Genomic DNA, 14,715 nt, shown 5'->3' with positions numbered 1-14,715 from the left:
AGAGAACTATCTTGAACACAACCTGTTGGTTAAAAAAATCTCTCAACTACACACAAATCTAGGAAACAAAATAAGCACAGACTCCTTTAGATAAAAAGAATCAGAACTGAAACAAGTAGGAAATACATATTCCAACCCCAAGAATTAAAAAAAAAAAATAACTAGCATTTGCACCTTATGTTGCAAAGGAAACGTCGTAAGGCATATAGTGGGGAAGAATAGGGACATGTATAGAGGGGAAGAAAAGGGACATGTGAATGGACATTGTTGAAAGCAAGGGTGGATGATAATGAGTTGCAATTGCAATAGTTAGTTGTGTATTCTGAAAATGGATATTTTGTAAATAATAATAGTTTGTGGAAGAATAGCGACATGTGAATGGAGATTTTTGAAAGAAAGGGTGGATGATAATGAGTTAAGAGTTGAAAGTATTAGTTATGTGTATTTTGAATATGGATATTTTGTAAATAATAGTAGTGTGTGGAAAAATAGCAACATGTGAATGGACATTGTTGAAAGCTAGGGTGGATGATAATGAGTTATACTTGAAATGATTAGTTATGTGATACGACATTGTGAACAACATCATGGTCGTGTTCCATATTTGAAAATGCATGAAAAAATGTTGGAGCCATCATGATAATAATAAAAATTCCAGCATGATTTTGAAAAAATTTAGCTAAATTTTTTGAAAATGTGGATTATAGTTGTCACGTTTTAGAATTTTGAGTGCCTTAATTTTGCACAGAAAATGATAGAAATTATAGCATGATTTTGAAAAAATCCAGCTAATTTTTTTGAAAATTTCAATTACAGCGGTCAAGCTGCAGTGTTTTGGGTACCCAGGCATTCATGACGGATGCTAAATCCATTTCCGCCATCCAAAAACAATTTAAACACTCCCACAGTCAAATTTCAGAATTTTCCGTCCAGACAAAATGAATGCGTACACGCATAGAGGATTATTATGGAAGATTCCTTCTTCAAGGAATCATAATATAAGCCATGAGGATATTAAATGTCCTTAAAAATTAAAGCACGGAACTTGGGAGCTTCAAGACCCAGGAATGGAATTTGGTATTTGGTAACATTTTACAAGGGAAACATGATTGAACATCAAAGTTTCAAACGAATGCGTACACGCATAGAGGATTATTATGGAAGATTCCTTCTTCAGCGAATAGTAATATAAGCCATGAGGATATTAAATGTACTTAAAAACTACAGCATAGAACTTGGGAGCTTCAAGACCCAAGAATTGAATTTGGTAACATTTTTAAATGGAGTTTCCAATACAAACTGACGGGAATCACCCACAAGCTTTCAAGTTCATGGCCCCTAAATTTTTGCATTCTTGATAATGTTTTCTCACTGTTTCAATGTCAATTTCATGATGCTACTCCATCATGAAGAACAGAGATTATTGCTACTCCATCATGAAGAATAGGGAACTTGCGAGCTTCGAGACCCAGGAATGGAATTTGGTAACATTTTAAATCAAGTTTCCAATACAAGCTTTCTCAATCTGACAGAATCGCCTACAAGATTTCAAGTTCGTGGGCCCTAAATTTTTGCATTCTTGATGATGTTTTCTCACTGTTTCAATGTCAATTTCATGATGCTTCCAAAAAACTATATAACAGTTTTAAAGTGTTAGTTTTTATCTATAAATTAGCTACTTCATCATGGAGAATACACATTTGTTAGGTATTATTTGGCATTTCACATCATGTTGTATTATGAGTCATTGTGTAAGTAAAGCAACATTGTGAATCTAGTGTGAGGAGGACCAAGGTGTATTTAGTAGTCACAATTGATTGAGGGATGAGGCACATTGAAGAGTCATAGATAAGAGAGATGCATTGAAGAGCATTTTGGTAGTACATCATGAGAAACTGTGTGAGGCATTTTGCCACCATTTGGTCATCTCAACATATTTGTTACTTTCTGAAACTAGCATTTCCCAGGTATGCTTGTCCACTAAAGTTTGTTATGTGATTCACTGTAGTGTTGTAAGTTACACTGCATGGTTTCTTAGATTTTTCTGTGGTTTTACTAATTCCCTATGTGGTCTGCTAAAGCCAAAATATTATAGCTTATGACATGACGTGTGAATTTTACTTTCCAGGCTTTAGATATAGAAAATAGTAGCTGAGTTTTGTTACTTGTTAATTGTTGAATAGTTGGGTATACTAACATGTGAAGTTTACTTTCCAGGCTTTAGTTATAGAAAACAGTAGCTGAGTTTTGTTACTTGTAACTTGTTGAATAGTTGAGTATACTAACATAGTAAATTCTAATCTACTATAGTATATACCATATTGCATTTCCAACGGATAGGAGGCATTTGATTGAAATAAAATTTAAATACTAAAATATGAATCATTCCTCGGAGACAAAATAGTTCAGAAATAGCCCACATTTTGATTGACATAAATAGTAGAATATACGCATTTATAAGAAGCATAACATTCCAATATTGGCATTATATTTCAGTCAGTTTTGAATTTAACCAAATATACGTGGATTATATTCATCTATCATGAATGTATCTGAACATTGGTAAGTAATACCTTCAAACAACGTATGAATGTAATTTGAACATTGGTAAGTAATACCTTCAAACAGAGTAAGAATGTAATCTGAACATTGGTAAGTAATACCTTCAAACATTTTATAAATTGAAATATGATATATATCAATGCACTACTCACTATAAGATGTATTGTGATTTAGAATATTTTTTCATAATTATTTAATTTATAGTATTGCCACTCCCAACCTGACGTTTCTTGTAAATTTGGAAGGAACTTCACTGTTCTAAATCCTCATATCCACATTCCCAATGTCCTGCATTCTAGATACTTGTGCAATGTGAAGAAACTTTGATGTTATAAACAATCATATCCACCTTCCCAATGTTTCGGCATTCTAGATGCTTGTGCAATGTAGCTATTAGTTTATAACAACAATATTTCAAAGTACCATTTGGCACTACCAAGAGTGTCTAAGAGTACAAAAATAAAAATTCCATCACATTCCCTTTGCAAGAATGTCTGAGTACAAAAATTAAAAAGCTATCGCAACCCATACAGTGCACAAAATATTAAGCAAACGTATGACAAATTTAGATGAATATATTACTGTAAGTGCTAGTATGTGGTTGGGCACATCATCATTTAGAAAGAAGAAACAAATGACACAGAAAAAAGAGTCAGCATCCGTCTTAGTTCCCAAGGTTGAAGTTCAACAAATTAGATGGGAGTACTCTACCCAAGCGGAGGAATTGCCTGGTTTCTGTCGCCGCCCGGAAAAACCTCCGGCTCCGGACGCCGGCAATTCCTCTGCCCTCCACCACCCTCCGCATCAATGTTGACGACTGACAGGTCCCTGACAGACATTCCGATTTCCATCGTGTCTTGCTGCTGGGAAGTTAATTCACCATGGAATTTGAATTCGGAAATAACCCGCAGGCTGCTCCCTCACCAATTCCTCTGCCTGGGTAGACTACTCCCTGCCATTCAACTTCACACGGAAGCCAATTCCATGAATCCAGTGAATGCTCCTGCCATGGTCGACCACGCATACTCTTTTACTTATGTCTCTCTCTTGCAGGCCTGCATTCAGAAAAACGATTTGTGGAGAGAGCAGCCATGTTGGTGTTCCTCTGGTTTGAACCCCTATGAGGGCAATGGCAAGGTCGTCTGTATCATGGATGCGTCCAGTTATGTAGGCTTGTGGATTGTTCAGGGCCTTCTGCAATGAGGCTATTCAGTGCACGCCACTATGCAGAGAGACACTGGTATGTTTATTTATTGAAAAGAGAACAAGATTTTGTAGTTTCTTGATAAATTTCACGTTAAGATGAATCTATGAATTTAAGATTTTAACCCAAGTTTGATGCATTACCTTTTTTTCAAACCCCTAAGAATAAATATAGGAAAATTGTGCCATCCCATCCCTATTTTGAATTCCCAGTCACCTTGAAATTGAGATGAAGGTTTTCACATTTCTTTTTTATTGAACTTATAGTATGCTGGCATTCTTCATTGATGATTTTAAATGGTGGCAGGCGAAGTTGAGTCTCTCAGAAAATTGCATGGGGATCGATTGTAGATCTTCTATGTAGACGTCTTGGATTATCAGAGCATTACTGATGCGCTCAAGGGTTGTTCTGGTCTGTTCTATAGCTTTGAACACCCTCAGAGTGCTGCAGGTTATGATGTAAGTTAGTGAACCTTTGAATTAAAGATGTGGGCATTTTGGTATATGTATTAGAAGGGTTGAATATTGATAGATGTGGACTTGTGTAATACAGGAAGTGATGGTAGAAATTGAAGTACAAGCAACCCACAATGCACTGGAAGCTTGTGCTCAGACCTAGACCATTGAGAAAGTTGTGTTCACTTCTTCTGCGGCTGCAGCAATTTGGAGAGAAGATGGAGACTACAAGGTTAATTCCCTTGATGAGAAGCATTGGAGGGATGCAAATCTTTCGAAGAAATTGAAGGTCTGTATATATAATTTTTAAATGACAAAATGTTAAGTTTAGTATACAATCTAAGTAAAGTGGACTGGTTTATCACTTTTTCCTTTTAACTTGTTAATGATATCTAACTGAATGGTATGTTCGATAGCGTTGGTCTGATTAGTTGCTTAATCTAGTAAGTAACTCAGAAGTTTGCATCTAAAGTTGCTTTGATCAGATTAGCTAATCTAATAAATAACTTCAACATTTGCATCTACAGTTTTTCAAGGCCAGCTACAATAGTAGTTTTCCAAGGTGATGGAATCCATGACAGTAGTATATTTAATATGAGCTAAACATGACATTTGTAACAATTGTATCTGGGTGGGGAAAAGCATAATTTCTCCTTCCAATCTAAAGAAATAAATCCAATTGACTCTTTCATATTTTAGTTTGTCCACCATCATTTTACTGAGCTATACAATGCATCTTGCTTCAGCGTTCTCTCAGTCCATGAATCCATATCCAATTAGATTTTGGCTTTTTGAAATTGCTCAAATGATAATACATGCTACATATTCATCTTGCTTCTTTCAGTCCATGAATCCATATCCAATTAGCTTTTGGCTTTTTAAAATTGCTCAAATGATAATACATGCTACATATTGCAGATAACCCTGCAATAATCCATATCCAATTGATCTTTTGCCTCTTAAGATTGCTGAAGTGATACCACATCATAGACAACAGAGTGCATATATCTTCTCTATATGCAACAATCCATATCCAATTCATTTTTGTCTTTGAAGTTGCCCAGGTTATAGATTCATCAAATAATGAGAAAGTCTAGATATGTAACCTTTGTCTAAATCTTTGGTGCATACTGAATCAGGGCTAAAATGGCTTTGTGCTAAGTATATATATTTTTACAGAGAGAACCTAAATACATTGTGGTGCAATATTCATCATTTTTTTGAAGTGGCATATGTATAAAATTTGGGTGTTTCTCAAAGATTGTGGAGTTCAAAGCTGTACAGTTTAATAACAGTGTTCCGAACCTTGTAGTGATATGTGGTATTATGTTCTAATTACACAATATTTCCTTTTCACAATTGTGGTACGCATTAGCCAAGACACTATCAGAGAAGGCTGCATGGGCGATGGCCATGGACAAGGGGTTGAATATGGTGACAATCAACTCATCTTTGACTGTGGGACCTGGTATCACATACAAAAGCTCAGGATCTACCATTGCATATCTTAAAGGTGAGGGTAAGAGATCTGCATATCAAATAGACTCTGCTCTAGAACGTACAAATATGGTATAGTAATCCCTTAGAGAGGATCTAATCTACGGAAGTGCAAAATATTAGCTAGTTTATTTACAGTGGCTAGTCTTTGTGATTGCAGGGGCTGCACAAATGTACGAGAAGGGCACTTTAGCTAGTGTAGACATAAGGTTTCTAGTGGATGCACATATATGTGCTTATGAAGATCCATCTACCTATGGGAGATATATATGTTTCAATCAAATAGTTAATAATGGAGAAGATGTTGTCAATTTAGCACAGAGTTTGAAACACCTGATACCGTTCCCTGATAGGTACAGAGCAATTAATTATTCTTCAGATATTAAAATCATTGAAGATTTTGTATCTTCAAGATTTAGATTGGGTTGCTTACCTAATGATATTTTATCTTAGCTATTATGTCACAATGAAATTAATCATACATAGATACTGTCCAAAGATAGTCATGAATTCATTATTTATTTGATTTTTTTCATAATTTGGGAACATATTTGAAGACTCGACGGTTTGCCAAGAGCGTCTGAGTAATAAGAAGCTGACTGGATTAATGGTTGGATATGGAAACCGTGCAACCCTAAGCAACGAACTGTAAGGGAAGGGGGGAGCTTTTCCCCATGTTATAGCTTAACAGCAACCATCAATGAGGGGCACAAGAAAACTTTGGGAGTTCACATGTTCAAACTATATCCATTTTTTTACATAATGTAACGCAATTTTCGCTTCAAGGTTTATTGGATAGTTGGCAATAAGTCGATTTCCTTCACTACGAGCACCAGTCTTCATTTGATAGTTGGCAATAGCCCTAAGTCGATTTCCATTTGATAGTTGGCAATAGCCCTAAGTCGATTTCCATAACGACCAGCGTTGAAGTTTAAGGATGTGACTAAGGCTCTCTACCATATGAATTTATTTTTTTGGTTAATTTATGAAGTAAAATCAAATTCATGATTCCTTGCAAGGAAAAGTGAAAGCAAGCTTTGTTGATGGGTTGTTTTGTGTGTGAATAAAAAGTGGATACCTCACACTCTGGAATTGTTTTATCATTATGAAAGTTTCTCCTGTTTGTTTTACCATTATGGGAAGTTACACTTTTTAAGCGTCAACGGTGTTATGAATGGAATGGGAAGTTACACTTTTTAAGCGTCAACGGTGTTATGAATGGAATGGGAAGTTACACTTTTTATGTTTTATTATGAAAGTTTCTCCTGTTTGTTTTACCATTATGGGAAGTTACACTTTTTAAGCGTTAGCGGTGTTATGAATGGAATGGGAAGTTACACTTTTTCTGTTTTATGGAGTGTGTAATGTTTCGCTTATATGTGGCAATTTTGTTACAAAAGGGCTGTTTTTTTTGTCTGTCTCTATATTTTCTTATAAATTGATAGCATCTTTATATATTAGGATGGTAAATTCTTCAATTACAAGATAAAAAATAGAATATTGCTCCGCCTTGGAAGATCGAACTTTTATTTTTAATTTTTTATTATTTAAAGTATGGAATGGATTCGGTTTTTAGAGCTAATGGAAGGTAAATTTCCATTTCTTTTTCTAATATATTTGGGTTTTGGTTCATTAATATATTTTATAACATGAAAGAAAAGCTTCTTAATTAAATAAAAAACAAACTATTTATATATCTTATGAATAATTTTTGTTGGGATTAAAACAAACTCTACAAACATTCTCACTTTTTTTTTATAATTTTAAAGTTACTAATTTTTATTTTATATTTGTCAATATTTTAAATAATTTATTATTATTAAAAATATATTTTTAAATATATAAATAAATTCACTTTTTTAAAAACTAATTGAGTCTACTTGCTTTCTGTAAGTAGTTTTTACTTTCAAATATTTCTCCATAAATTTGAACTTTTAAATTTCAAGAATATTAAATTTACATAAAGTAACTAATTCACATTTCACATTTCAACTATATAAGGAAATATCACTTTGTTACTTTTTTTTATGGGATTGATTAATTTTTTCACATATATCTTGAAAATAAACTAAGGGAAAGATAAGCACTAGTTTTTATTTTTTAGAAGGGTCCCCAATTATTTAGCTTTATTTTTAAAACTAAATAAAAAGGGGGGTTGTTGCTGGCCACAACAGGGCCAGCACTCTTACTTCCTTTTACTTGCATCAATTTCCATTCAAAGATAGAGATAGCATTGATACAATTTCAACATTTTCCATTTATTAATAGAAGTTTAATTTCACTATATCTCTATGTTTTGGTTATAAATTTGTATCGTTCCCTTCATAAATTCAAATCATTACAATCAAGTGAAATCTCTTAATACTCTATGATTAATTTAATCTTTAACTCTTTCCTAACTTGACCATCGTGTGGACATCGTTAACCTTAATTACATGTGAAAACCCTTAAAGACAAGATGTATTTCGTAGGATTCTAAATAGGGTGCAAGTGATGATGGTGAATGTGGTACAAGGAAAATGATGTTTCAAGAGGTAGAGATTATTTTTCTTTTTCTCTTTTTATATGCTTAGTTCTTTCTTTCCTTCTTTTTAATCTGAGAATGGGGCTGGGAGAACCTGGGTTTTATAGCAAGGCAGCATGTGTCATGTGCATGATGTGACTTTAGTTGCTTCTACCTCAAGCATTTTTTTTAGCTCTTTAATTTTTATTTAGACATTCTTATACCTAATAATTTTCCTTTTTATTTTGAACCTTGCTACAATACATATGATAACTCAAGCATGGAAGAAGTGATGATAATGCATGAAAATGTTGATGAAGTGATGGGGTGTGCAAAATGAGTAGGGAAAATGATGTAAAACACCTACCTTGGTTTCTAGTAGTTCAACTTGATTCATAAGGTGATACATTATCTAGAGGTAAATTATGAACAAACCATGGTACAACATGGTAAAAGACAAGAATTTAAAGTGTTATGAGCCAGTATAGAATATACCAATGATTACCATATATCACAACCCACATCCAAAAAGCAACATCATCATGTGTGAGAGGAAAGAACATAGAGTGCATCACAGTTTGGTATAATCTCTCTCTCCCAAACACCTGACATCACAAGGGTCAGCTAAGTATGTTAAAAACATCTCTGGCAAATGTCCATGGAAATTCCATAGATCTCATTTATGGAACTGTTGGTTCTGATACAAAACACAAGTGAATTGATTCTCTAGCTACCCCGGCAAGTCAAAGGATAACAGGAACAAAGCAATAAAGAAAAAAAGATGACTTGGAGAACTTGGGAGTCAGACATGGACAACAATATTAGCAGGACGATACTTGGGAGTCAGACATGGACAACAATATTAGCAGGACGATAAACATCATTGATGATATTTCAAGATTTTCCAATTATATTCAACAATGCAACCAATCATTGCATCTGGTTATTGCTGAAATGGAAATTTCTGTGAAAGTTACATTTCATTCCTCACTCATCCAAATAGGGAGACTTCTAAGTCCACCAAACAGCATGTTAGCAAGACAGGACTATTGCCAAGGTCACTCCTTTTCTTGTCATTCTAATCTCATCAAAGACACTAACTTTCGAGGGCTCTCCAAACTGTTCAGAATAAACAATTTATTCTAGTATAATCAACAATGTATTTGGTTTAGCTCGTAATGCTAAATGTATCATTGAGCTGGATCTGAAACTCCCCAGCTTGCATGCTGGGCCAGTAAATGTATTCATGTAACTTTGCCACTTCCATGATTACCATGGACAATCTTTTAAAGACCAAGGGGAGAAAACGAGTGCTAGGAAACTTCTCCAAGGTTTAACATATGTTGATTGCAGGATTGATGAATTTCTTGTTGTAGTTACCCTAGAGGAGATTCAAAGCACACCCGTAGCAAGCACCATGTGATTAGATATTTTTGGATCTATATTTATTCCTTTGCCACGACAAGGAATAGACATTTTGTCCCTCATAAGTCGGCCACCTCAGAAGTTGCATGATACAGTTAGGGCATGTAATCTCAGTGATAAGTCTGAGGCGAATTAAATAAAAGAATGGTATCTGAGACTGGTAGCAATTTAACAAGGTATCCATGACTCGACGTCTTGCAGAGTGAATGAGAAGGCTGTTGACTGGAGTTGAATTATTTGACAGTTATGATAACAATTTCATTGGTTTAATTAAAACACGTTGAGTGAAAATGCTTGCTCCTTGTCCTAAGAATGAAGCTTATCTTTATGTTTTGAACAATGCAAGGTGGGTAGAGGGAATTCATATCTCTAGTTTTGCAGACCACTTGGGCTTTTGAGTGAGGGAAGTATGGAAGTCGTTTGCTATATAAATTAAAGTCTGCTCCTCATTTTTGCATACAGCCTTGAAAACTAGATCAGAACATACCCTGTTCACTTCATCTCTGAAAACAATCTCTATAACCTCTTTGGTCATGTATGTCACCTCTCACCCAGAAGGAAGGCATGCACCTGTTTGTTGACCTCGATCCAACTGCATCCAGGAGTTTTTTTAACTCCTCTGACTTTCATTATTTTTCTAACCTTTTCAAAGCCACGCCATCTACCTGCCATAGCATATATGTTTGAGAGATGCCATAGCATATATGTTTGAAAGAAGCACATAAGGTGCAGCATCTCTCACATCCAACTCAAAAAGGTGTTTTGCCACGGATTCTCCTAACTCTATATTGTTATGTATTCTGCAGGCTCCAAGCAAACAGATGCATCGGGTTTGATTGGCATTTTATTGATAAAGCCTTCTGCTTCATCTAGCTGCCCAGCACGGCTAATCAGGTCAACCATGCAGCAGTAGTGCTCCATCGCAGGTATGATGTGATAATAGTCCCTCATGCAATTTGAAGTATTGAAGGCCCTCATAGGCTAGGCCTGCATGACAGCAAGCAGACAAAACACAAACCATTGTGATATGGTTTGGTTTTACATCACAGGCTTTCATTTTTTCAAAGAGTTTGATGGCCTCACCTACATAGCCATGGATGGCATATCCTGCAATCATGGTCGTCCAACAGACAACATCTCGATGTCGCATCATGTCAAACAGGTGGCGTGCATTGTCTAAGCTACCACATTTTGCATACATGTCTAATAGGGCAGTGACCACAATGACATCCAGCTGAAAGCCATTTCTAATTATTTGTTCATGGATTTCTACACCTTGCTCCAAAGCTGCCCAGTTGCCACATGCAGAAAGAACACTGGCAAAGATTTTTGTAGTCGGCTTCACACCCGCCAGTTGCATATCTTTGAAAAGCTTCAGGGATTTTTCTCCCGAACCATTCTGTGCATAACCTGCAATCATTACTGTCCAAGATACCTCATCTCGTAATGGCATTTTATCAAATAATCTGCGTCCCTCCTCTATACTCCCGCAACTTATATACATGTCTATCAGGGCACTCTCCACAAAGATATCAGACTGCACTCCCCCACTAATTATTTCCTTGTGGATCTCCATACCATGATCCAATGCTGCCAACTTTGCACATGCTGAGAGAACACCAGCAAATGTTTTTGCTATCGCCTTCACATCAGCCCATTGCATTTGCTGGAAAAGCTTCAGGGATTCCTTGGGATTCCTTGGCATGCCCATTCTGGGAATACCCTACAATCATCACCATCCAGGATATGATGTCTCGGAGATTCATTTGGTCAAATACTTCACGTACCTTGTCCATTTTCCCACATTTTGTATACATGTCTAGTAGGGAGTTGCCCACATATACCTCAGACTGGAATCCCCTTCTATTTATTTCTTCATGTACCTCCATACCCTGTTCCAGAGCTCCCAAATTGGCACATGCCAGGAGAATACATTGGAATGTCTTCGAGTTTGGCTTCACACTTGCCAATTGCATTTCTCGGAAAAGCTTCAGGGCCTCCTCATCCCAGCCGTTCCGCGTAACAACTGCAATCATCACTGCCCACGACAAGGTATCCCGTTTACGCATTTTGGCAAACAAATGGCCTCCCACATCTTGCATACATATCTACAAGGGCACTTTCAACCAAAACATGAGACTGGAAACCACTTCTGATTATTTCCCCATGAATTTCCATACCCTGTTCCAGATCGGCACATCCCGGCAAAACACTGGCATATGTTTTGGAGTTTGGCTTCATACCCACAAGCCACATTTTCTTGAAAAGCTCCATGGCCTCCTCTGCCTGCCCATTCTGCGCATACCCTGCAATCAACGCTGTCCAGAATACGACGTCTCGTTCACACATTTTGTCAAACAGATAGCGTGCATCCTCTATGCTGCCACATTTTGCATACATATCTATCAGGGCATTCGCCACAAATACATCACTCTGCAATCCGCTTCTTTTGATCTCTTCATGAATGTCCAGTCCTTCTCTGATGTCTGCAGAGTCGGCGCAAGCAGGGAGTACGCTGGCGAATGTGAACTTATTGGGTTGGACGCCTTCTCGCCGCATGAGGAAGAACAACCCTAAAGCCTCGTGGGCTACCCTCTGCCTGGCATAACCCGCGATCATCACAGTCCACGAACATACATCACGTTTTGGGTATTTGATAAAAACTCTCCGAGCGTCCGCCAGGCTTCCACATCTTACATAGACCGTTTCAGTTTCATGAACCGTTTCCGCCAGGCTTCCACATCTTACATAGACCGTTTCAGTTTCATGAACCGTTTCAGTTTTTTATCAACGGTCAAACTTTGTTCAATAGTCTAACATCACAAATCCATGGATTTGTGAACAATAGGACACGAGGACAGCTGGGCCAATTCACTTCAAAAAGAAACACCTTACAGCTTAACGCAATTCATTTCAAGAAAACACGTTACGACGTAATAATAATATGTAAATGAAAAGCAAGCTTATAACTGTTTCCAGCTATCCATAAAACCGTTTACCCGAAACTTTGGTGTGTCCAACCCATGAAATGCGACTGCTACCCTAACCCCTAAAGGGTAAAGGAAGAAGTAGAATCTGGAAATAAAATACGGCAAGTGTAACCGAAGCCGCCTTCAAATAAATAAATAAAAGAGATGTCATTCCGGCTCTCCGGAGAGTTTGGTCATATTATAAATGAGTAAATGAGTTTGGTCATATTATAAATGAATTGAATGAAATCTATGAAATGAATAAAGTGTGTCCACAGATTTGAAGTACATTCATATTGTGGCGTCGTCATTGCATCGTGAAGTTAAAAAATTATATTGGGATTTTATAAATTGATGACAATTTCGGTTAATTGTATGTATCATCAATTTCCATTAATGGCAATTTTTTTTATATAAGACAACGTTTTTAAGTTTATTATTAAAGAAATGCAAATTTATTTATTCTTTTTTATGTTTGAAAAGATTTTTAGATTTATTGTTAGAAATTAGTTTTTTATTAAGAAACTTCTAAGGTTATAATTTTATTGGGAATGTAGTTTTATGTATTATTAGATTGAGATTGCAATATTGAAAGAACAAACAAAATATTTTAATTTGGTTTAATAGTTTTTATATTAAAAAAAAATTGGAAATTGTTTAATATTTTAAATAGGGATTTTTCTAATGGAGTTGTTGATAGGTTGTGTTTTTTTCTGAGTAATAAATCATTTTTTTATATTATTAGTATTAATAATATTTAAATTTATTTTTTAATTGTATTGTTATGGGTTATAATTTTAAAGGGAATATAACTTATGTATTTTTAGTATAAGATTGTAATATTAAAAGAACCTAAAAACAACAAAAACAATCTATAATGTATAAAATGTTTTTTAGAAGAAATTGTGTTGAAGATTTTGGTGGACACGTTTCGAACCAACAAATGTGGTTCATCTTTAAGACACGATGAAGAAGCCGATCTAGAAAGAAAGTTAAATAAAGAACCAAGTCAACCTAACAGCTAAAAAAACACCTATATTTAATCAGAAAAAGTAAAAGAAAAATATCTTTATTATTTAAATAGAATTAATTATTTATTTATTTAATATATATTAAAGTCAACTTATTAACCCTCTGCCCCTTCGGAGTGTTCTACCTCCCCCCGATGTGTTTACACTTCCGGCGTTTAGTCCCTTCCCCAGTCTCCCTCGATCCCCTCTTCTCCTACTGGGTCATCCGTCTCTCTTGATTTCTCTCTCCCACGAACCTCTAGCATCCTCGTGTGATCCAGTCCAGATCTCCCACCCGCATCCCTCTACCCCTTGTTCATCACCGCGTATTACCTCCCCACGCTGTATTTTCGGTTCTATTCCCTCTGGGCTTCAGTCCCTTCCCCAGTCTCTCTCGATCCCCTCTTATCCTAATGTGTCATTCGTCCCTCCTCTCGTTATTAACAGTGATTACTTTAATTCTGATATTTGTAGTATTAATAGGATTAACATTTCTAATATACATTGTAATAATGTTAATAATAATAAAAGGGATAATATAAATTATTTTAAATCTACCTGTGATACTTGTAATATTAATAAGATTAATATTTCTAATATATATTATAAAAATGATAATAATAATAATAAAGGGAATAATATAAATGATTTTAAATCCAGCTGCTTAAATAATAATGGTGAAATTACCAAATTTAACTATAAGAAAAAGAACCAAAGAACTTTCAGGTATACACATGATAATAATAATGACGAAAATGATAGTAATAAGCTTATTAATACTAATATATTAAGAATACTAATAATAATTATTATACCAATAATAATATTGAGGGTGTTTTTAAATCTATAAATAATAATAATGATGGTGTTTTTAAATTTAAAAATAATATTAACTATCCTAATAATAAAGTAGTTAATTTATCCAGTTTTTTTTTTCCTCCTTTGGTTTTCAATCTTTTGGAGAGGGGATTGATTTTTTCCCTTGCTCCCAAAAAGATTCTGGTAGCTGCTTTTATGTGTGATGTCGAATTTGGGATTAAAGTCTTACCAGATAACATTAAGGATATTATTCGGCAAGACTGAGTTGTTA

At 35.3% G+C, this 14,715-nt stretch overlaps 1 protein-coding gene and 2 pseudogenes across 1 annotated transcript; 1 reads left to right on the top strand and 2 right to left on the bottom strand.

The window, feature by feature from the left end:
* The first annotated feature begins 3,443 nt into the window (after positions 1-3,443).
* Positions 3,444-6,171, top strand: LOC149244519 (cinnamoyl-CoA reductase-like SNL6; annotated as a pseudogene).
* A 4,258-nt stretch (positions 6,172-10,429) lies between these two features.
* On the bottom strand, positions 10,430-11,682 carry LOC149244518 (putative pentatricopeptide repeat-containing protein At3g23330). The gene is made up of 3 exons (XM_089371564.1): positions 11,491-11,682; positions 10,665-11,369; positions 10,430-10,519 (listed from the first exon to the last, which is right to left on the bottom strand). Exons 1-3 carry the CDS (start codon positions 11,680-11,682, stop codon positions 10,430-10,432), a joined length of 987 nt encoding a protein of 328 aa, XP_089227690.1.
* A 25-nt stretch (positions 11,683-11,707) lies between these two features.
* Positions 11,708-12,265, bottom strand: LOC149244517 (putative pentatricopeptide repeat-containing protein At3g23330 pseudogene; annotated as a pseudogene).
* Between the last annotated feature and the right edge of the window lie 2,450 nt (positions 12,266-14,715).

This window comes from Pinus tabuliformis, chromosome 8 (genome assembly GCF_031772625.1).
Source record: "Pinus tabuliformis cultivar Carrire ecotype Pingquan chromosome 8, CPIR1, whole genome shotgun sequence".
In the NCBI taxonomy this organism is placed as follows: Eukaryota; Viridiplantae; Streptophyta; class Pinopsida; order Pinales; family Pinaceae; genus Pinus; species Pinus tabuliformis.
The sequence above is the reverse complement of the archived record's forward strand: the minus strand, read 5'-3'. Positions and strand labels throughout refer to the sequence as shown.